The following is a 23,909-nucleotide window of genomic DNA, read 5'->3' as shown; positions in this document are numbered from 1 at the left end:
TGGAAACAGAAAGAGTGGGAAGTGAGTGTGCCTTCTTATCGCTTCCATATTTCAGGTGCAACACGAGGGGAGGTTATAGAAGAGTCCCTCTCACAGCCTCGGCAGGAACCGACTCTGCCATCACCCTATCTCAGACTCCAGAAGCGTGAGACAGTACATTTTTGTTGTTTAATCACAGTTTGTGATTCTTTGTGTATGCAGCCCTAGCAAACGAATCCAGCGTGTATACACCGCGCAATTCCGCAAGCAGTTGCTAGGTAAAGAATTGATTTTCGATTCTAAATGGAACACATATTCAAATAAGACATGGTCCTTGTCTCTAAGAGCTCACGGACTAAAGGGGGAGGAGGGTAAGCATGTACGCATGTGCGCGTGCACACACACACACACACACACACACACACACCAGTATTAATCTGGGAGGGAGCTAGGAAATTTTCACTGTGTGGTAGGGTATGAATTTGAGACTGAAATGGTTGTTCAAGTCATGCAATTTACTAAGAATCCGTTGACAGGTTTTAATGATTCACTCTTACATAATTAAAAACCTAATAATTCAAATAGTGCTTAAAGTTCAGGTTACCCCTGAAATATTTTTCTCTTTCTTCATCTGTATGCAGTAACATTATTAGAAGAAATACTTTCTGACAATATATTTAATTTACTGAGCTCTAAGGGGCTGAAATTTGCTAATGGTTCAGCTCCAGGTGGGAGACATCATTACCAGTTCTTTTAAAGAACAGATTTTATTCGTTCTCAATCGTCTTCATTGCACTGTGAATGGAAGCAAATCATTAGGGTTCAGAATATTATTCTGCCAAGGAAATAATTTATGGCGCCTGGAGCCAGAGATCTCAAAATAACAAATAGTATTTGCAGGACATGCAACCCAAAACGCCTAAAGCATTTTCTTTATTTTATTTCAACTCAGGCTTGTAATTTCTTATCCCGGAACATCTCAGTAAAGACCAAAAGAAGCACTTTGTAAGGCCAGATGAGGCTCAAATGGTCCCTTTGCCTTTAAGCGAAGATACTAAGCCAGTTTTCTATTTTACTGGGGGGGAGAAGCTTGTAACTCTATCGAAGCCATTTACCATTCCTGATCTGTGCTCAGTACAGAAATGGCAGGATTAATCCAGCAGGTTTATTCCATTTTGAAATTGTGAGCTCTATTTATTAAAATGTCTGGTCTCCTTGGTGATGGGGTGGGGAGGAGGGCTGCCAGATAAAATAAAGGATATGCATGGGACATACACATACTAAAAATTATTTGTGGTTTATCTCAACTTCAAATTGAACTGGACACACTTTAGTTCGCTAGATCTGGCAGCTCTAAACACAGTACAAGTGAAATGACACCATGGGGTAGAGAACCTTGAGCCTGCATCACTTCGTGAATGGGAAGTATGAACAAGATAGAAAGGGGGCGGGACACAAGCTTTAGAATCATTCAGATCTGGGGGAGATTGTTGGCCCTATAGTTGATTATGTGGGCAGTGCATCTGAGCAGCATCTCTGGGTTTCTCTTTCCTTATCTGTAAAATGGGTATATAGAACCTGGCCTCTGCTTGTTAGGTTTAAGCACTAGCACAGTGCTGTGGTGCTGAGCCATAATGGAGCCTGAGGAAAAAGGAATGACCAGTAATACTGATCCTGCCCTTCCTGCCCTTACTTAAGATGTTAACGTTTTGTTCGTCACGGATTTTCTTTGTCTAAGTTTTGATTTAAAAAAAAAACGCATTAAAATATTATTTATCTTTTTGTTTTAAAAAGATTTTATTTATTTATTTGACAGAGAGAGACACAGCGAGAGAGGGAACACAAGCAGGGGGAGTGGGAGAGGGAGAAGCAGGCTTCCCGCATAGGAGGGAGCCTGATGGGGGGCTCGGTCCAAGGACCCTGGGATCATGACCTGAGCCGAAGGCAGACGCTTAATGACTGAGCCACCCAGGTGCTCCCAAAATGTTATTTATCTTGTCAAATGGGTTTTCCGATGCCCCATTACATTTTCGCACCTGAGCGAGAAGCTCAATCCCTTCACCCAAATCCTGGCCCTGGCATTCAGTGAATCTTAAATATTAATAATATTTACTCTTTTAATTGTATTAACATTTAAATTTAATAACGTTAAATAGTATTCATTACAGCTCTCTAATATTACACTGCCTTGAGTGTCATATTGGAAACAGTAATGACAAGAAACATTTATGAGGTTTTTCTGTGTCCCTGGCATTGTGCTAACTTCCTTAAGTTACAGTTTTATTGAATTTTTACAATACTGCGAGATTGTTAAAATTGTTAATTCCTATTTTACAGAAAAGTGAAGTTTTTAAAAATTTAAACGATTTCCCCAAGAAGACACAGATAATAAATCAAGGTGTCGGACACTCAAAATTGATTTTTTTTTTTCCCCTGCAAGGCTACTGAAACTTGTTTGTACACACACACACAGGATTTTAATTCAGTATCACTGGGAGGCCCATCAGAAACCTCCTGCCTGTGATAACCCAAGCCGGCCTCTAGGTGTCCTCATTGACCAAATTTACAGGAGCCAGAATTCTAGGCCAGAGAAAAAGTACGTTTTAGGAAAAGTAATTTTCTAAGGCATGCTCTGCCGGAAGAACTTCCACACATTCTTTGCATGTTTTCAGACAAAACTGGGCCTGATCTAGAAGGCTCCTGGTCTGAAGAAAGACTCTGGCTTGAGCAGGGCGAACCTCTTCATGGACCTGGAGGGTGTGACACTTACCTTTCTAGAAAACCATCCACAAGAGCTTCTCAAGCATCTTTTATTGTCCCACCTGCCAGTGGGCAGTGGCCTGGCAAATGGGATTGCCAGGTGTCCCATATCTATGGTACATGTTCTGAATTGAATGATTTCGTGTTGTGTCCCTTGGTGAGTTTTTTCCAGGATGCCCTAAATGTCCTGTATCTACCTTTTTCTTTTTTAGTAAATGACAAAATTTGGCAGTTAGAGCTATTTTTTTAAAATTGAACTTAGCATTTTGATTTCCATTTGCTGAATCTGGTCCCTCTGCTGGCTGGCTTGTTTGCATTCTTCTGCACATAAAAGGGCAGGTGTAGTCCTTGAGCCAGCAGCAGAGCTAAGCCCGGGGTGAAGCAAGTCAGGCAGCTGGGCACATAGTTTAAGCAGGTAAACTCCCAGGCTCTTGCAAGTGCACATCGCCCTGGGCCGGGCCTTGCATGAGATCTCTGGTTGAAAAGTCTGGAAAACACCTTAATCGGCTTGACTTCGTGGGTTAAACCTTGGCGTGTCTTCCATCCATGGCAGACTCCAGGGTGGCACAAAGTCCTACTTTACAAAGGTTCTGTTTTATGCATTTGTGAGGTGCAATCCAGGCCTGGGTGCCTTCTAGATATGTAACTTGGGCAAAGCATTTAACCTCCCCGAGCTTTTGTTGGGGATTAATAATTGCCAATTTGATGTAAGGATTAAAAAAGAAAAAAATATTCCAGTACGGTGCTATGCCCATGACAGTGCCTGAAATGCAATCAGCTCTTGATAGTGATGAGTAATTTCAAGAGTGGTGTCATTTCAGGTGGTGCCAATCCTCAGAACCTCAACTTTCTAGATCTCTTTTAATATTCAACCATCATTTCCCATCTTTTCTTTTTTTCCAGGAAATAATTTATCTCACGAAGCACCTGCTAGAGACTAGATGTTGTGCCTCACTCTTACATGCATTATCTTGTGCAGCCCACAAATACCCTTGTGTGATGGGTACTAGTGGGGAAACTGAGGCCCAGGGAAGTTAGAAAACTTACCCTAGTTCATAGGGCTCAGCAAGTGGTGGGGCTAGCATTGATTTTAAGCCGGGTAACCCGTCTCCAGGTCTGCCTGACTTCAAAGCCCACACGCTTAACCACTGCTTTATAAAGATGGTGATGTCTACCCAGACACCCACTATATTCTGGTAATTGAAGGGCTGAGGAGAATGTCCTTCCCAGTCGTGGGTTGCCGGTTTCCCTGATGAGATCTTTCTCACTCTGGCTTCCCAATCTTTTATCTCCTTATGGAGCCAATTTCTTTTGAAACTGAGGAGAGGACAACATGAAGAATGGTTTTCCAGGGAATGTTAAGTGTTTGTTTTGCATGGGAGCAGGGGTGGGAGGCTGCAATGCTAATTTAATTCACTATTCACAACCCACTGACCAACATTTCAAGTATATTCCCCACATGCCTTTGCTCTTTTCCTCCACCCTTTTTGCAAAGATAATTCTCCCCCAGTTGGCCCTTCATTAGGAACATCTTCAAGCCACACCCCGATCAGAACTGTCTGACGTGCCTATCTTGAAAACCCATGCACTGCCAACCGCCCTGAACAGTCTTTTCCCCTATTTTCACCTTGCTGATCAGATTTCCAACCCTCCCATTGACCCAGGACAGCTCTTTTGTTTGCTCCTTCCTTTCTCTTGTCATTTTCTTTGGCTTCCATTTAACAGAAGTACTTGGTGAGCAACTGCTTTTCTATAATGTCATGGTTAATAAAGAGCATGAGGTTTGGTCAGACAAAGATGGTTTGAATTTTTAGCTTTACAACTTACTCTGTGGTCTGGTAACTGAGGCCATGGTAATCTTTCTGAGCCTCTCTCTTCATATCCTTTTCCGGGCTAAGACCATCCTTGTCACACAGTTGTAGGAAGGATTAAATCAAATGATAGCACTTAGCCCATTGTTGGGACTATAGTGAGAACTCAAAAATGGCACCTTTCTTTCTTTTTTAAAGATTTTACTTATTTATTTATTTGAGTGGGGGGAGGGGCAGAGGGAGAGGGACAAGCTTGCTGTACGTTGAGCATGGAGCCCCACATGGGGCTTGATCCCACAACCATGAGATCAGGGCCAGAGCCCAAACCAAGAGTTGGACGCTTAACCATCTGGGCCACCCGGGCGCCCCGGCAGCTTTCTTTCTAATTACCTATACTTCTTCAATCCTGGAATAATAAGTCCTCCTATTTTTTTAGTTTCTGAAACTGGCTAAGTTGCTTCTCGCTTTAGGGCTTTGGTGATGCCATGGTAACAATCTCTCTTTTTTTTTTAAGAGGGGAGGGCAGAAGGAGAGGATGAGAGAGAGAGAGAATCTTAATCAGGCTCCATGCCCAGTGCAGAGCCCTATGCAGGGCTTGACCTCACAACCTATGAGATCATGACCCAAGCTGAAATCAAGAGTCAGACACTTATCCCACTGAGCCATCCAGGCTCCCCCATGGTGACATTCTCTTAACCCTGGGAGAACTTCTTTTCCTTCTTGCTTAACTGGACCTTCTCTTACCGACCCCCAACCCTGGGATAAAGCATCAACGCCCCAAAGACCCCATTGTGTCCCAACAACCTAGGGTATCATCTACATCCTTTCTTTTCTCACCACGCTTGGCTTTCATAAGACTAATGTTCCTTCCAAGTTATTCACGTTGGTCACTTCTGTTTCTCCCTCATTGATTGGACAGCCAGCTTCAGGAAAACATTCTATCCTCACTGCCTGGAACAGTGGCCATCGTCGGTGTTCTACTATTTGTTGGATATATACCTTTTTAACTCATATACAATCTCTCCCCCACCTTCAGGAAACCATCATCTCCTTTCTTCCCTTCAGAATTGAGAAATCTCTCCTTCAAACACTGGAAGGCAGCACCCATAGAAGTGGATTTAACACATTTTCCTAGGTAAGATGCCCAGGGTTCCTCAGTGGGGTCACTTTGGGCAGTTTGGATAGAACAACTATTTATTGTATGGGTCAATCCCATGCCTTGTATCTGTTTAATGTCCCTGGTCCCTATATGTCAGTAGTATTTCCAAATCATTGAGGGATTCTAAAATACAGCAACACATTCACATTTCCAAATGCCCCATGGCTGGTGGTACAGCCCTAGTTGAAAATCACAGAACTTTTAACCTTGGACACTTCTTAAGTGTAACAAGCATTTAAGAAGAGATAATCATCTAAAACTCAGAAGTTAAGTCAGCTCCCATCCCCATTCCCTTGGTCCCAATACACCATTCTTGTCAAGACTGCTGATATTCAAAAGCAAAGGAAAAGGGAGAAAATGTGTTTGTGTGTGTGTTGATGTTAAGAATCAGCTAAGTACTGCTAAAACAAATCTTGATGCATAGTTCCTATTTTCTTTTGCAGGGGAGATAGACTCCATGAGGCATCAAAAGTAGAAAAGGTGGGAAGTATTAGAAGGATTTTTTGGCACTGGGCTCAGATTCTAATAGGGGATTAATCCCAGATTCACTCTTTCCAAGGAGAATCAAGAGCGAAAGCCCACAGGCACATACATCTGATAGAGGTCAATTCTGAGAGGACTCCTCGGGGTCATGGTAGCAGAGCATATAAACTTCATATTATCCTACTGCCCTGAACCATCAGAAATGGAGAAAGATTGATAGATATTTTCAGTGCTACTGATCAATATTTAGCTCATTATGGTTATCTGTGATTGTAACAAGTATATTCACTGGTGTGAGACATTTTATTGACTTGAAAAGAATTTAACAAATGTACTTGGTCCACTGATGAGCTCACGTAGCAATACATAATGCAGCCTACCAGGCTGCAAGGCTGGGTAGTAACCCAGATAAGGGTTATCTTCACCTATATTCAGACTGAGGCCCACCTTTGCCTTTTTGCCACTGGTAATGGAAACAAAACAAAACAAAAAACCAAAAAACAAGGACAGCTGAACTTAGCATATAGTCACTCAATTTTCATTTATATATATATGTATATATATTTTTTATAAAAGATTTATTGATTTGAGAGAAAGCACGGGGGGAGGGGCAGAGGGAGAGAGAGTCCCAAGGGGACTCGGCAATAAGCGTGGAGCCAGAAGTCAGGCTCGATCCCAGGACACTGAGATCATGACCTGAGCTGAAACCAAGAGTCAGTCGCTTAACTTACTGATCTACCCAGGTGCCCCCTATAATATATTCTTAAAAATCTTTTTTTTTTTTTAAAGATTTTATTTATTTATTTGACAGAGAGATAGCGAGAGCAGGAACACAAGCAGGGGGAGTGGGAGAGGGAGAAGCGGGCTTCCCGCCGAGCAGGGAGCCCGATGTGGGACTCGATCCCAGGACCCTGGGATCATGACCTGAGCCGAAGGCAGACGCTTAACGACTGAGCCACCCAGGCGCCCATATTCTTAAAAATCTTGTTTGCTACCCAGACTGCAGAGAAATTGTTCTTGGAACAAGGCTGCAGTAGTTTAGGATTTGGTGTTGGACGAATCAAAACCCATTTCCTGCTTTTCTCCCAAGTGCTGCACGACTTTTGACAAATGACTTGCCCTTCCCAATTCTCAGATTCAGTAACATGGAGAGAACATCAAGTCACTGGGCTGTCGTGGGGATTGGAGCAGCTCATACCCACGGCACTTCACGGCACACACTGAACCGGAAATCTATGAATGCCAACTCATTTCTGCAGCAGGACACACTTTTCTTTTTGCTGTTCCAGGGTGGCACAAGGATGGGGGGTGGAGAGGAGGCAGAAGAGTCTGATGAGGACCCAGAGGAGGGGACTGGGCTGGAGTGAGAAACATGAGAAACACGAGAGGTAAAGGGTTTGAGCAGAAAGATGAGTTAAGTTTTGCATCCTACCGGGCTCCGTGTATGTGTTAAACAGATTTTTCTCTTTGGAGATGAACTGCAGCTCCATGGCTTATGAGGTAACAGGGGATGAAGAATGACTTGCCTTATTAACATGCATGGATGGGAACCTCCTGTGAAGAGCTCCAAGTTAGCGGTACTCAGAGAGGGTGGTCCAGATACCCTTACGACCGTGAGCATTGAGTCAGGCATGGAATTGTTGAATCGATATATTGTACACCTGTAACAGCACACCGTATGTTAACTATACTTCAGTGAGAAACACGGGGAGTTAAGAAACTGTTAGTGGAATGTAAATTGCGGTAAGTACAGAAAGTAAGAGTCCGTGTTTAGAATCTGTGATTGTGACTCGACAGAGTAGTTTTATGCCCGATGAATCTAATAATGAGCAGGAATGTATATTTTTGTATCTATTTGTTTTTTTCCACTTCCCTAGGAATTCATTTTTTTTTTTTTCCATTTGAGAGTAGCCATTTATTAACTGACCAGATTACAAAAATAATCATGGTAGATACCTTAGTTCATCCTTCTAATAAGCCTATTGATCTGGTCTTCCCTGTTACCAGCATCTCCACCTTCTACAAAATGGGTGGTCTTTTTCTTCATTCCCCCTCGTGGAGAAGATAATTTGAAGGGCCATAAAAAGTTGTTTGCTTCTTTGAGACGTTTTCCAACAGTATAGATCTCGTGAATCAGATCCTCCATGCAGATGATGCCATATTTACCAAGAGATCGGGCAATCAATGTGTTATCTGTCAGGGCAATTCGCTTCTTGTTGATTTTGCCATAACCACGCTTGTAGATCAATTCATTCACCAACTTCAGGTTTGGGTACCCCCATGCTATATAAGGTTCCACAATCCTTAGCATGTTAAATGAAGCCTTGTTGAGCTTAACAAAGGTGCCATTGAAGATCTGGCGAAGGCGAAGAAGCTGCAACACCTTTCGAACCTTTGGGCTCACACCATTGATACCTCTGATCCTAATGACAAATGCCAATTTGGGTTCCGCAGGTACATAGAAGTTGCCAGCTTTTCTTGCCATCCTTGCCATTCGAATCTCAGTTCTGTACATCTGCCTATATTCCTTGTGGTAATGCTTAGCTTTTTCATAGATAAGCTTCCTTCTTGCCTTTCGAAGCATCTTCTGAGCAAACTTCTTCCTCAGACGCTTGATCTTCAACTCTGCGAAATTCCTTCGTTTCTTCTTAAGGGTTTCTGGCACAGCAGGAACCTTCTTTTTCTTCTCTTCTGCACCCTCCATGGTTCCAGCCGGAAAAAGAGGAAGTCCAGGAATTCATTTTTTTAAATTAACTTGTTTTCCTTAGTAATTCATCTTCGTCTTCACAAAACTAGAGGCCCACAATAGTTGAAAATTTTTTTTTTAATAGTTGAAAATTTAAAAAACTTGTCTCTCACCACTGATCCTTTGAAAATTACTCTAGAGAAGAATTCTAACTTTTCTACTGTCCTGAAGAAAGTCATTATTCCACTCCTGAATGCTCTGAAGGACTAACATTTGAAGGAACTCTTAGTCTGAACCTTTGTTCCTAAGAACAGGCCAAACTAATAGTTTGAAACAATTCTGGAATCTTTATTACTTGTAACATTAAGCTTATATGAGTACAAGAAAGAATTTTGAAGAATTTTCTCAAATATAGGAAAAAATATGAACAGCAAGGAAGGTGAGGCAATTGAAAAAAATCCACCTTGTAAAATATACATCTTTATGAGGTAGATCAATATATATTGATACAGAGAGGCCCAAGATATGGTAGGTGAAAAAAACAAGTTGTAAACTGTCCTTGCAATATGATGCTGAATTTTTAAAACATTACTGTATGCATAGAAGAAAATGTGAACTAATAGAAAATAAATGAACAATTCTTACATCTGGTAACATTAGGCTTCCAGGCATAATTATGTTCTTATGTTATTTATTTGCTTTGTGTTTGAATTTAAATTTTTTTTAATTTAAAATTTTTATCAGGAAAATATGACATCTTGTAATAAGAAACAGATCAATGGTTTATGTTGAATAATTTACGTTTGCCATGCTTTGGTTATTAATAAACATACCAAACATGTGGTAGAGAGAGGTTTTCCTAAAAAGACAGGGGAAAAAAAATCAAACAGCAGGCCCACTGTGCTTCCATTTCTGTACCTTCTTTAACCATTTGGGAGCCAAGTTCCATGCATTCTTTCAAAGTGTACTTGCAATTCTGAGCATTCCCTTTCTTAAACAGAAGAAGGTTATTTCCATCTGAGATACTTGCACAGAAATATTAAGGTCTTCCTACATTTCATTTCCCATTCCCTTTCCCCATTGTGCAGGATAAATAGATGTCAGATGAAACATTTTCTTGAATTTAGAAGACCTGTTTGCCAGTCGGCAAAACTAGGATGGATGACTTGTTACAAATAAACAACATTCGCAAGATTAGGAAGCCTAAAAATTCACATCTGTCATCCTCAGTGAGGCAATAAACTACCGTATTTCATCAATTCTAAGACAACTTTATTGTAGGACACAGCATTATTTTATGTAGCACTAAGAAAGAAAAAAACACTGCCAGTTCATTGAGAGCATGCCATCCATCAAAAGATGCATCCTGATTTCAAAGATGTAAATATGAAAAAATGTGCATCTTGGCATCAATAAAATATGCTAATACTAGAACAAAAAATCCGCAATCTTGTCCAACATGATTACTTGAAGTAGAGCACTTTAAACTGCTTTGTCTGAACCCTGAATGTAATGGAAGAATACGTAAACATTTTCAGTAGCACACCTCAGTTTATTGACCTATGTAAAAAAATAATAGGTCTTAAAAAGTCAGAACAGTAAAAGAATATGCAAAAGGGTATTTCTGTTTCTAGAAGGCTATACAAGTATGCAAAAAGGAATAACTTATTATTTTTTGCATGTCTTCTTTTTTGTTCCAAATTTTTCTCCCAAACCTCATATTTAATGATACAAATGACTAAGGACCAGTTTAACAAAGCATTTTTATGTATATATTACATGCTTTGGAATATAGATAGAAAATGTTCCCAAAAAGTTGTTCAGAAACTTCTCTATTCACAATATGAACATGAAACCTGTATAAAAGGGGAGGAAGGGAGCACCTTTTATGGACTATTGAAGCAGAGTGAAGATGACAAAAAAGAGCAATCTGGAATATGGAAATATTTGTTTTTGTTTTTTTTAAAAACACTACAATAAACCATAGCTAATTAGTTCTTCCGAGTAAAGTATGAGGTAGTTTTAGCCTCATAATTAAATCTACTGCAGCTTGGAGTTTTTTTGTTTTTGTTTTTGTTTGTTTTGTTTTTTAATGATTAATCTTGTTTTTTGTCATTTGGTGACTTAGTACCCCCCGTGGAATCTGGACAATATGCTTACTTTTCTAATGTTCACCATTTTAAGGCACGCAATTCATTGAAAATGCTGTGGCTTTTGTTTTTTCATTTCATTTTGTTTTGGGTTCTTTCTGTATGACCTTAAAATACTTTTTCAAACTCTTGGTTAGAAAAACTTTCCATATCAGGTCTGCCATTTCAAATGGCAGCCAAATTGGAGAGTTACCAGCCTGAATAATCACCTATCAGGCCATTGGTATAGAAAGAAAAAAGGAGCCCAATAATATTGTACCTTAGAACATTCTCCAAGCAGAGTTTGTCAATTATTCAGTGGGCTGCTTTGTTTTCCCCAATCTGCTACCATAAAGTTATATTACAGGATGCTAAGTCTTTCCAGAACCCATTTTACGGTGCTTATGAAAACCATCACTCTTTATAATATCCTAAAAACATTTACACTCATTCAGAACTTCATGAAAATCCAGCTTCTCTTCAAGTAATTTTCCAATACTGTCTAAATTGTTCATGTCTGGGTAGAGATAGCCAAGTTATTCTTCACCGGCTCACAAACCCAAACTTTCTGAAGGTGATTAATGACTAAGGAGCTTCTGTTTCCCTTTCCTCATCATTCTGGATTGTGCTCTGAAATTTCCCGTCCTTCTTTCCTGTTGGGGACCCTGAACGCACTTTTCACAGTTTTGCGGTTTGCCTTCAACAACTTTTATTCCCTTAAAAAGTGCTTGCTAATGATAAACGCTGAGTCCTTTCGTGGCCACGGCTCCACCTTGCTCTGTCACGTGAGTGCCCGGAGTCGGAAGGGCAAGTCGTTCAGGGTCTCTCCGACCTTGGATGCCTTTAGCTTTCTAAAGCCGGATAGCTTTCTGGGAAGACGAACACATTTTGCAAGGCACACTAGTGTGAGAATGCAGTGCTTGGTCAAGAGGTCCAACTGCAGTTCAGACTAATGTTCCAGGCTTTGAATCTTCATGCCAAAAGAGCTTCTGCTCCCTGCTCTCCAGGCTGTCTTCCAACCGGCTTCCATCTGTGCTGTCCAGTTGACTGATCTCTGGATACTGTCTATTAAAGGAAACCAGGAGAGTTATTACTTGTGGTCGTTTTTATTACCAGAGTACAAAGATGACTCTACTCAAAGAATTAGTAGAAAGCACTGTCAAGGCAAAGGATGATGGTGTGTTCTTTCATTGTCCCACTGGCGAATTGTTGAAAAGGCCCATGCAAGGTGTACTTAATTCTCTAGGGAGATATTCCTTTGTCTCACTTATATTTACCATTGATTAGGATCCAGATTGTGGTAAGTTACATGTTAACTTGTAGGTTTTTTGTCTGGAAGAAATACAAATAACTTTGGTCTACTATAAAAAGATTACGGTTATAGTTTTATTGCCCTGTAGGCCATTAACTGGTTTTTTAATCTTATTTAGTAATCTTATTCCAGCCTTTTATCTTTCAGTGTGTTCAATTCAGTCTTTTGAATTCTCTTGGAAGCAGCTTTACCATTCTGTTAGTTCTCTCATTAATGAGTTAAACAAATCTTTGACACATGCCTATTTTCTCTTTGTGTGAGAGTCATATTTTTAACTTTTTAAAAAGTATTTTTGAGAGCCACATTTTAAGTATTCTTCAAATTAAGGGACTATACTAGATGCTTTCCTCAGGGACAAAGGAATATATTTAGTGGCAGGCAGGGGCACCCAGGGACACATCTTACATCCCTAGGGCCTATGGGTCGAACATAAATTGGAGACAACACCACATTCAAAAATCATAGGCATACTTGGATGGTATATCCAAAGGAAGGCATCCTATAACACAAAACATTCCAACAGGCAAAACCTCATTCCTGCAACAGTCATCTAGAATAGGTTAGATAGTTAGTAGGTTTCTTTTTATTTTACATTTCTTTAGTCAAGATGGTTAAAAAGTCACCAGAAGGAGAGCTGTGGAAAGAAATACTATGTGAAACTAGGTATTTAGTGTTCTCATCTAATATAAACACAAAGTCAGATTTCCATAGCTTCACACATCAGCCAGAACAAGCAAAACTCCTGCTATGAGGCAAGATGCAGCAGATGGATCCACGGGCTGTACTTACTACAGCTGGCTACACTGAGCAAAAGAGAACTGAAAACTGATCTCATTTCGGGAGACACAACCATTCTCCGCGACAGAAGCCCTCCGTGTTGCCTAGTAGAGGTAGAGTTAGATAAGGAAGAGGATGGGAAATGGAAAACAGGAAGGCAAGGGGAAAAAGTTATTTGAAAGCACAGTTTGCAGCACACACAGAGCCAAGAATCTGAGTGCATTATATACTAGGGACCATAAGAGACGTTGACATTTATGATTTTAGAAAGTCTACGCCACTGACAATTCTACCACAGCATACTTGGAAACAAAGTTTTATTGGTAAAAATGTGTAGCTTTCTGTAAATGTTAAGAGCCAGACACTCCGGGGGAAAGGATCTTGAAATACTATGTACTTCATTTGTTTAAAAAATTACTCAAATCTTGAACTTCAGGGCAGATCTAAAGGTTTTCTTTTTATCTTTATCTTGAAACCTAATTTCTCTCTTATTTTAAAAATTACGTTTTCATCAAAAATAACAATTTTACAGCAAATTTCTAAAACTTAATGGATGGCTGTTATGATACTTGCTTTGTTAGTAGGTCAAGTTAAGTTGATCACTTGGAGGTATAATAAAAAAAAAAATCCTAAATAGACAAATAAATGGAAATAAGCACACCCATACCTCTGTTGCTGGGAGGGTAAATTGGCAAATCTTTCTGGAAAGCAAGGCCTTAAAAAAATTCACTTTTCAATTTATTCCATTAATTCTACTTATTGGAATGTATCCTAAGGCAATAATCTGGAATTCAGACAAATATTCTGCACAAAGACATTAACAGCCACATTACAATAAAAAAGAGAGAAAAATCTAAAAACCATTCAAATTCAAAATATGGGAACTGTTAAATAAAGTATGGTATATTTATTGAGTGGAATATCATGTGGATCACATAAAATAAGGTTTAAGGAGTTTTTAAAAATATGGGAACATGTTTATATTGTGATATTAAGTAAAACACTGGGATGCAGAAGTTCATAGACAATGAAAGGTATAAAACTGCACATAAGGGTATCATTACCACCATGTTAAAAATGGACACTGGAAAATGGGGGAATGTGTCAAAATGCTAACAGCTACCACCTCTAGATGGTAGAATTATGGGTAAATGATTTCCTACTTATTTATCCCTTTATTATTTTCCTAATTTTCCACAATGAGCTCATATGATGTGCGTGTGAGCACACACAATAGGGATCTTTAAATAGTTTCTAATTTCCTGTAGATTACCCCACCTCTGACATCAGACTCCACGTCAAGCCATCTTGGGCTGGCTCTCTGAGATAGACAGGCACACTTGGTAAAAACAGACTTTCTCTAAAAATGTTCAATACTTCCTGAGTTCAGTGAAAGTAGTGTTAAGGATTTTCAAACTGTCTCATGCGCTTTTATATTATCTCTCATGCAGTCCATGAAAAGGAAAGTAAAAGTGTACAAGTGGGGAAAACTATTTGCAAATGAATTATACAAAACGATGAGAACTGACTTAAAAAAGTACAGCTCCAATTTTGGGCCAAAGCCATTTTAGTTCTTGCTCGTAACTCATTTGCAAGCATTATTTACAGAAACCCAAGCTATCTGAAGTCCCCTGAGGTATATTTTCACTAAAATCCTATTTTGAGCACACCCTTTGTTGAGTTGAGACAATCGGCCTAATAGTTCAAGCCAAGAAAAACTCTCCTTGAACAAGGAGAAGAAAAATAAGGCTTTGGGGTCGAATACCTCCAATTCGTTTGTAACACTGAGTACTTTATTAAGAAATTATGATTTCACTCATATGTGGAATTTAAGAAACAAAACAGATGAACAATGGAAGGGAAAAAAGAGAGAGAGAGAAAAGCAAACCATAAGAGACTCTTAACTATAGAGAACAAACTGAGGGTTGATGGAGGTTAATCAACTAGAATTGAAATAAAAAATTGAAGTATAAAAAAGAAAAGAAATTTAACCTCTCAAACTCACCACGCTAGACACTTTGATAAGTTATTGTCTGTGTAAGTCTCCCTATGCCTGAAGCAATTTGACCTAGAGCAAAATTAAATAAAAACAAACAGAAAATGCTCTATTTCTTGGCACGATGGGTGTGAATTATATCCTGTGAAAAGTGATAGGGAGAAATGACCTCTTCATACTTAACTCCTCTTGCATATACAAAGAAGTGAGAAACTCCTCTCCTCTTGCATATACAAAGAAGTAATGCGGAGTTAGCCATCTTTTTTTAAAATCACATTTTAACGGATTGTTCTTGTATGTTTCCTCCTAATGTTTACAAAGAACCACGATTACAAATAGGACAACTGTCTGTGTCTGTAGCTTCTTAAGGAACACAGGATCAGACACAAAAAGGCAGCAAATGTTCACTGAAATCAAGCCCACCAACTGCCTACGAGGAATTTTGATGTGAACAGCCTTTTCTGGAGCAGAGATATTTTTCCTCCAAGGTTCCAGGAGAGTCATAAATGGATATATCAGTAATACCATTTAAAGTACTGCAATTAAAAAAAACCCTGCCAGACACAGAATTTAAGACCTTACAGAAGACGAGGAACAGAGTCAAATTCGAACAATCTAGATTAGGAGTCAACAAACCTTTTCTTAAAAAGGCCAGATATTTTTGGCTTTGTTGGCCACGAGGGCTCTGTCGCTACTCCACTCTGCCCTCATGGTGCAAAAACAGCCATAGATAAAATGTACGTGAATGAACATGGCCGTTTTCCCATAAAATTTAATTTACAAAAACAGGTGGCAGCTGGTTTGGGCCCCACAGGCTATAGTCTGATGATCCTTGAGCAGTCATAAAAAAAAAAAAAAAAAAAAAAATGAATTCCTCAATTGTTCTGACCAGGAACAGGCTACTAGAATTTTGGAGCATTGCTTTCTCACCTTCCTGGGGAGGGCAAAGGATTATAGATGTTGCCGTAGCAGCTGGTGTAGGAAGAATGTGCTGGGGTCTCGTAGTCAGATAGCCCTACAGCTATCTGGGTCCTCCAGTTTCCAGAAGTGTTTGTAGAAGATACTAGAAGTAAAAATGGAAAGAGACAAAATTAGTGGGAATATTCAAAGCAAAGACTGTTTAGGCCATTTAAATGTACATTATAATCATCTATGTGCAGAGATTAAGAGCCAGTGTTTATAATCAATAGAGTTCCTAATCCAATTTAGTCACCTACTGGCCATGTGACCTCGGGCAAATAGTTTATTCTCTTTAAGCCTCAGTTTCTTCACCTGTAAAGTGGGGATAATAATGCAAATATATCCTGTATAGGGATGATACCAGGATTGAGTAAGTTATATATGAGAATGTCTAGCACTGTGCCTGGTATAAAGAAAGCACCCCCAAAATGATAACTATTGATATTATTAATGGGAATAAAGTTAACTGAAAGGCATGCTATAAAAAATAACCTAAAAGACAAGTAGAAAAAACATTCTCATATATGGAGAGAGTCTCTCCATTCTGGCTAGGTGGCTAGATAGATAAGGCTTTATTTGTAAAGATAAGATGACCAGTTTGAGTTTCTTGGGGGCCTTTGGAGGAAAAGCACTCTGTAAGTTGCCCTGTTGGGTCACGACTTGCTCCTCGGCCCAAGGCAACGGCAGCCACTAGCAGGATCAACGCATACTTTTTGCCTTAAAAGAAAAAGTGTGTGCGTGGGAAGGGGCGGGAGGGTAACTAGTACAGGAGGGAATTAGTTCTACTGAGGGACTGAACTGGAACAAGACAAGGGCACCATTTGGGAGCAAAGCCCAGGGAATGTCTCACTGTAGGGCGTTTGTTGTCCTCTCTCTAAAACCAGTCCTGCTCCATGCCCAGGAAGCACAAGGGGACCACAACACCCAGCTGGTGGTCCAAGGCCAGCACCGCTCAAGGATCCTTCCAGCTCCCCTCCATTTCCTGTTTTTGGCAGCCACCTTCCTTATCTTCTTTCTCACACCCACCAAGCCCTGGTGACCAGCGTATGGCGGACGCCTTTCAAAACTCATCTGTGGCCCTGGATGCCATGAGGTTCTGACTCAAAGATGTAATTCTCTCACTTCGAGTTCCTAAGAATGTTTCATAACTCTGAGTCAGGGGCTGTAAAGCATGGTGGTTAAGGTGTCAAGCACTTACTAGCTCTGGGGCTTGGCCAGGGTCATTTCAACTCTCTAAACCAGAACTGCCTCGGCTGCAAGATGAGGATAGTAATAATAGACCTAACAACAGTGCTCACAGTACCCAACTGTTTGCACACATTAGATGGGATGGTGCACACGAAGCACCAAGCATGCGGCGTGGCCCAGGGGAAGCTGCCAAGAGATGGTGGCTGTCATTACTACTAAAACGGAGTCACCAAGAGTCTTTAGATGGCTAGAAGGAGCTACAAAACCCCTGACTACTTTGGCAAATAACAGGAAACTCTCCATGATGCATGCCTGTTGTAATACATTTTTGTAGCTATAAAAGGTAGACAGGAATGAGCTCTAATTCCATCCCTTTAATTCTTTAACATGGATGGAATGCCTTTTGGTCTGTGGGGCCAAATCCTACGGCTACCAGCCAGGCTCCTACTGGGTGTGAATCGAGAAGCACTCACTCCATTCTTACCTTTGCCCCAGGCACCGAGCCAACCGGCAGTAATGCTGTGGTTTTGGAAGGATGCCTGCTCCTCTCCAGCCTCCCTGCTTAAAAAGGCATCACCCCAGCCCTGGGCCCTGATGACCATCCTTATGCATCTCAGCCCTCCTTGTTTGTTCTTTCTTTCTAACACCCTCTCCATGTTTGTTTTTGGAAAGATTCTCATGCAGTGCCCTGAACGTTAGGGGGAAGAAAGGCGTTCTCTAGAGATGAGCCATAAATAACCAGGAGTAAGGACAGGAGCCTTTTTGTATGGTAGATGTGGTAATAAGTGGGAAAGCCCTAGTGGAAGTCCAAAGTCCTACACAAACAGAAGAGACCGTACACCCAAATAGAAATCTCCATGGAAATGCCTCTGGTCAACAAGCTTAGGATACTTTTAAAGGCACAGTTTTCACCAACTATTACAAGGTGATTCAGGAATCCCTGTGCTGTGTCCTACTAAGGGGTCATGCCTGAAAGAGGGGCAAGAACATAGGACCTCAGGTTTCCACGTAGTTCAAGAACTCATTCGTTTTAGAGCCTCGAAATTGCTTAATTTGCATACATTCCTCTGGCTGCTGACTAGACCGTGAGCTCCTCAAGGCCAAAACTGGGTCAACCCTGGCTCCTCAGCATCTGGGACATGCCTGCTTGTTTGTTGAATCAATGTAACCAGAGACAGATATTCCTCTTTCCCCTCATTTCTCTACTCAGCGAGGGGTAAGCAGTAAGTACTCCATGGATTTTAGTGGAGTGAGGGGCCCAAGTCAATGCATGAGGGAACATCTCTAACCAAAATTATCTTTGAAAATCCCTTCCATCAACCCTAAAGCAGAGTATATATGATTACTGAATTGAGTCAAGGCACGTGAAGCACGTAGAACAGTGCCAGGAACAGGGCTTACAAATTACTGGCTCGCATCAGAATTACTAAGAGCCTCACACAGCTACCCGAACATTCAAAACAAACTGCCTTTAGAAGATCAAGTTCCTGCTGGTGAACAGGGAAGGATGCATAATCATAATGCTTTCTGCTCACCTGACGGATTTACTCTATTTTTTTTAAATATATCAAACATCAGTGACCTGAACACTTTAATGACATGGGAAAAAGACAGAATATTTGAAAGCCCCTCTTTAAAAAAAAAAAAAAAAAGGGCGCCTGGGTGGCTCAGTTGGTTAAGCGACTGCCTTCGGCTCAGGTCATGATCCCGGAGTCCCGGGATCGAGTCCCGCGTCGGGCTCCCTGCTCAGCGGGGGGTCTGCTTCTCCCTCTGACCCTCCCCCCTCTCATGTGCTCTCTCCCATTCTCTCTCTCTCTCAAATAAATAAATAAAATCTTTTAAAAAAAAAAAGAAAGCCCCTAACACAGGGCACAGAATAGGTGCTCAATGAATGCTTGTTGGATTGGAATCTACAATTTGCTCCACTGGACTCCTGTGGACTGTGTTCTTTGGAAAGCCGAAGAGAAAGAACTATGTTTCAGTTGGCAATTCTTACTGTGGCCCCACGGAATGGCTACCAGAGTCATGACCTTGGGTACTGGTCCTGTGATCCCTGAGGGGAGTGGTTTGGGGGGAGGGTGGGCGGGGGACAGGAGGTAAATTCGATCTGGGGATCAAGTGAGTAGGCAGTATTCTTACCGGAAGAGTAGGAGGATGTTCGGCTGCTGGGAGAGCAGGGTACTTGCAGCCCCGCAAACCCCAGGCACCTCTGCGATCCCCTGTCTGAGTCAAAGCTAGTCTGTGGGCTGTGCCCCTGATCCTTCTGCCCAGAGGCCCGCTGGTACCAGCCACGCAGGTGCTCTGCAACTAAGGCCTTGTGGATGTTTTTGGTGATGTGCTCTGACTTGGCAGCAGCCTTCCTGGGCAGCCGGAGAGTTGCATATGGGTTGTGGGGCACCCGGTCGACCTCATCCTCATGAAAGGACCTGCTATAGTCCCTTTGGCGCTCATAGCCGTAGTGGGCCGAGGCCCGGTAGGAAGGATTGACACTGTACTGTCCTTCCGTGTCGTTCTCATAGACGTAGCCGCCACTGTAATAAAGATCGCACTCGGGATAGGGTGTGTACCCAGCAATATAGTAACCAGAAGAAGGCTGTTCCTGGCTCTTTGTGTAGACGCCATTCCTCAAACTATCCTTTTGTGCTAGGTTGGGCATGCTTCCTGAATTTGAAGTTGAAACACTCTGTTTCTTGGACCTTCTCCGGCCCCTGGCACGAGTGTCCAGAGTCTGGGTAGTGTAATAGGGGCCGGCGACGGGCGTCACGCAGTAATACTCTGTGCTTGACTGGCTGGTGTAGGAAGACCCATCATCCAGGATTTCCGTACTACTGCTTCTTTGGGATTTGGAGAGGGAGAAAAATGGCTTATCGTTGTCCATCTCAGACAGCAGGTGGGACTGAGATTCAAGGCTTCCACTGCGCTGGCGACAGTGCTGGGCTGAAGATTCGGGTCTGCAGGAGGAGAGAGGCCAATTTGTGACAGAGGAAGAATGAAAGAAGGACCGAAATTTTACAAAATGAACATGGTGTTGAAGGATTTAATCACCCTTGAACTGCCATAAGACTCAAGGTTTCCAAAGCTGACTGCACAAGAGAATCCATTTTTCACACAATCCCTTGGTTCCCACACAGGTTCACTGTGTCATGGTCCAAATGAGAAAAGAACCAGGTTCTAACAACCATGCATTCCCAAGCCTCACTCGAGAGGAGGGAAGATATAAACTGATGATGCACAAGTTGCATCAAAGCCTAAAAAGAAAGCCCAGCGCATCTTTGGAGGTTCCTTTCTTCCGACAGGATAGCAGGAGATGCAGACAGGGTGGAGGGAGCACTGCCTGACTCTGATGCCAGACATATCTGGGGGAGTCATGGCTCTGCCATCTCCCAGCTGTGCCAGCTTGGGTAAGACATTTAACCTCTTGCAATCCTCATCCATAAAATGAGGAGGGAAAACAGGATCTGAGATCTACAGTTCGGCTTGTTGTGTGGACTGAATAATATCAGGCATATAGGGATGCCTGGGTGGCTCAATCGCTTAAGCCTCTGCCTTCGGCTCAGGTCATGATCCCAGGGTCCTGGGATCGAGCCCCGCATCGGGCTCCTTGCTCAGTGGGGAGCCTGCTTCTCCCTCTGTCTGCCGCTCCCCCTGCTTGTGTTCTCTCTCTCTCGCTGAGAAATAAATAAATAAAATCTTAAAAAAATTAGAAAAAATATCAGGCATATAAAAGAGCTAGCAAAACCTTCCCTAAAGACGTCAAAGCGTTGCTCAAGTCATTATATTCATCCTCACCGCTGAATAGCAAACGGTGATGTCTGGTTGGGAAAATTAAGGCGCGCACACACACACACACACACACAAATCTCCTATCTACCCGCTCAAAGCATATTTTTCAATACATTTTCTTTGCCAACGTCATTGACCCGTTAAGTAGAAAGTGTAGATCTGTAACACAGTCCTGCTGAACCAAGTGCCTTAAAATGATTAAGACGCACAACAAAGGAAAGCAAAACCAACAGTGGCAAAGTCATTGGAACGAAGTGCTCTTACTCCAAGTGGCTGGTGCTGTAGGCGTTGCGGGTCAGAACTGGGGTGGTGGGCATGCTCTGTCCGCCCAGGGGCCGCCGCTCCAGGGTTTTGCAAGGGCTGCCGTGTGTCGACAGCATTTCCCTGTGATGGGGAAAAGAAGAAGTCGGGAGATGATGAGCCTTGCGACATCTCTGGCAAACTCGTCATCAGGCGATCTGAAACTTACTGGAAGCTGAAGGAAAGGAGCACTGGAGAAAACGGGGCAGAGTGCCTTTGTGCTTTAGTATCCTTGATCTCTCTGAGTCATACGGATGAAGGAAAACGATTAAAGTGTTTTTAAAAAAGAGTATATTGAATAAAAGAGATCGAAAGCAACTAGAGCAGGGGCAGCAAAGCCTTTTCCTGTAAAGAGTCTAATAGTTAATATTTTTGGCTTTGCAGGCCAGATGTCCCAGTCCTTTACTGCTCTACTGTGCCCTTGAAGGACAAAAGCAGTGTAGACAACATGTAAGTGAATGGGGGTGGCTGTGAGCCAGTAGAGATTGACTGTGGATACTGAAAGTCAAGTATCGTGTAATTTTCACGTCCCAAAATACTATTGCTTTTGATTTCCCCTCCAACTGTTTAAAAATAATAAAAACTATTCTTAGCTCGTGGGCCATATAAAAATATAAAATAAGTCGCAGGATGGATCTGGCCAATGGGCTGTTGTCTGCAGGCCCGTGGACTAGAAGGCAACATCTTTAAATCATTTTGTTCGCTACCCAGCACAGTGAGAACACAATTTGAAGTTAATTTTTTAATTAAATGTGGCTTTGATTACATTTTTACTTATTACAAAAGCACGTCAAGTTCATTGCAGAAAATTCTGAAAATACAGATAAAAAAGAAAAATTTAAATATCTATAATTGGAAGCCTCGGATATAGCCAATCAGATATTTTTACTAAGCACACTTACAGGCATTTACAGTTTTTAACAACAAAAAAATATCATCTTACCCTATATTCTCCTTCAAAACCCACATTAAAAAAACTATCTAATGTTTTGTGTTGGTTAATATTCATTCATAATGTTATTTTAATGACAGTATAACATTCCACTGTAAGGATTTATAATTTATTTAAGCAATTCACTAGTTGAGCATTTGGGTTGTTTTCAATTTGTCACTAGTGTAAACAATAATGTGATGAGCATCCTGTACTTAATTAATTCAATACGAAAAAGTCCTCTAAGTGAAATTGCTGGATCACAGAGCAAACCCATCTTAAGCTATTAAGGAAGTAGGTATAGTAATTTTTAAGATAATGATTTCTGGTTATAATTTTTCCTTTTACTGCAATAGCTTTGTTTTCCCTAATATAATAAATATACTTGTCCAGGGCTGTCCAATGATGGTAATGTGTTATATCTCTGCCAATATTATAACCATTAGCCCACATGTGCGCCCATTAGCACTTGAAATGTGGCTAGCACGACTGAGAAAGTGAATTTTTAATTTTATTTACTTTTAATTGAACTGGCGAGCACAGTTCTAGACACTTGGATTTCTATTGTTTAAGGCAACAGTTCTAAATGCTAATCTAACAGAGGGGCCTGATACAGTCTTCGACAAAGGAGAAATATAACAAGGTGCTATTTTCATAAGTGAAGAATTATTTAATCTAAATAATCTTCCTTTATTTTAAGACTAATTTCCAACACCTCCGCTGAGATGCAGTGTGACATATCGGTTAAAAGGTTCAAACCCCGATTCCAACATTTACATGAACCCCACAGGTTATTCAAGCTTTCTGGTCCTCAGTGTACTTATCTGTAAATGGTAATGACAGTTGTCATACCACCGGGATTGCGGTACAGATTAAATTCATTAATCCATATTAAAACACTTCCAACAGTGCCTGATACACAGTAGGCGTTCCGTAGATGTTAACTTCATTTTATTATTATTATGACAATGGCTGCATTTTTTTGATAATTACATGTCGTTTTTTCCCTGAAATCATGGCATTGTTTATTTGAACATTCTGATTAGGCAGAGTAAACATTTGGTAATCCTATCTTGGGTCCTATTTTTCTTTTTCTTTTTTTTAGTAGTATTGATCCATGCAGCCAAATTCTGAGAATCACTGGTCTGTCATCTTTTTAAAATCTGGTGTCATTGCCCAGATAATATTTACCTGAGACATTTGAGAAAAAAGTCATATTGTCTATTTAACAGATTAAAAATGAGTTGAAGTCTCATTTCTGTTTGAAAGATCAGAAGTCATTTCTGTCACTTGCACTGATAGAGTGGTATTTAATGTCAGTTTCCTGAGAGCATGGGTTCTGAAACTGAACTTAGGACATTATATCCAAATCCAGATTATATATTTTTTTTTATTTTTTTTTTATTCTTATGTTAATCCCCATACATTACATCATTAGTTTTAGATGAAGTGTTCCATGATTCATTGTTTGTGCATAACACCCAGTGCTCCATTCAGAAAACGTGCCCTCTTTAATACCCATCACCAGGCTAACCCATCCTCCCACCCCCCTCCCCTCTAGAACCCTCAGTTTGTTTTTCAGAGCCCATTGTCTCTCATGGTTCATCTCCCCCTCCGATTTCCCCCCCTTCATTCTTCCCCTCCTGCTATCTTCT

General features: G+C 41.1%; 1 protein-coding gene and 1 pseudogene across 1 annotated transcript in view; both read right to left on the bottom strand.

Moving 5' to 3' along the window:
* Positions 1–8,076: 8,076 nt before the first annotated feature.
* Positions 8,077–8,935, bottom strand: LOC102742788 (large ribosomal subunit protein uL30 pseudogene; annotated as a pseudogene).
* A 1,208-nt stretch (positions 8,936–10,143) lies between these two features.
* Positions 10,144–23,909, bottom strand: part of FRMD4B (FERM domain containing 4B) — a 119,873-nt gene continuing 106,107 nt past the window's right edge. The window contains exons 19-22 of the mRNA XM_081805825.1: positions 21,288–21,407; positions 19,380–20,191; positions 16,023–16,155; positions 10,144–12,072 (exon numbers count right to left, since the gene is read on the bottom strand). Of these exons, the coding sequence (XP_081661951.1) occupies positions 11,952–12,072; positions 16,023–16,155; positions 19,380–20,191; positions 21,288–21,407 (1,186 nt within the window). The 3' untranslated portion in view covers positions 10,144–11,951. The remainder of the gene's footprint in view (positions 12,073–16,022; positions 16,156–19,379; positions 20,192–21,287; positions 21,408–23,909) is intronic.

This window comes from Leptonychotes weddellii, chromosome 1 (genome assembly GCF_054177405.1).
Source record: "Leptonychotes weddellii isolate Sample4059 chromosome 1, ASM5417740v2, whole genome shotgun sequence".
NCBI lineage: Eukaryota > Metazoa > Chordata > Mammalia > Carnivora > Phocidae > Leptonychotes > Leptonychotes weddellii.
Note: the sequence above shows the minus strand (reverse complement) of the source record. Positions and strands in the feature narration are given on the sequence as shown.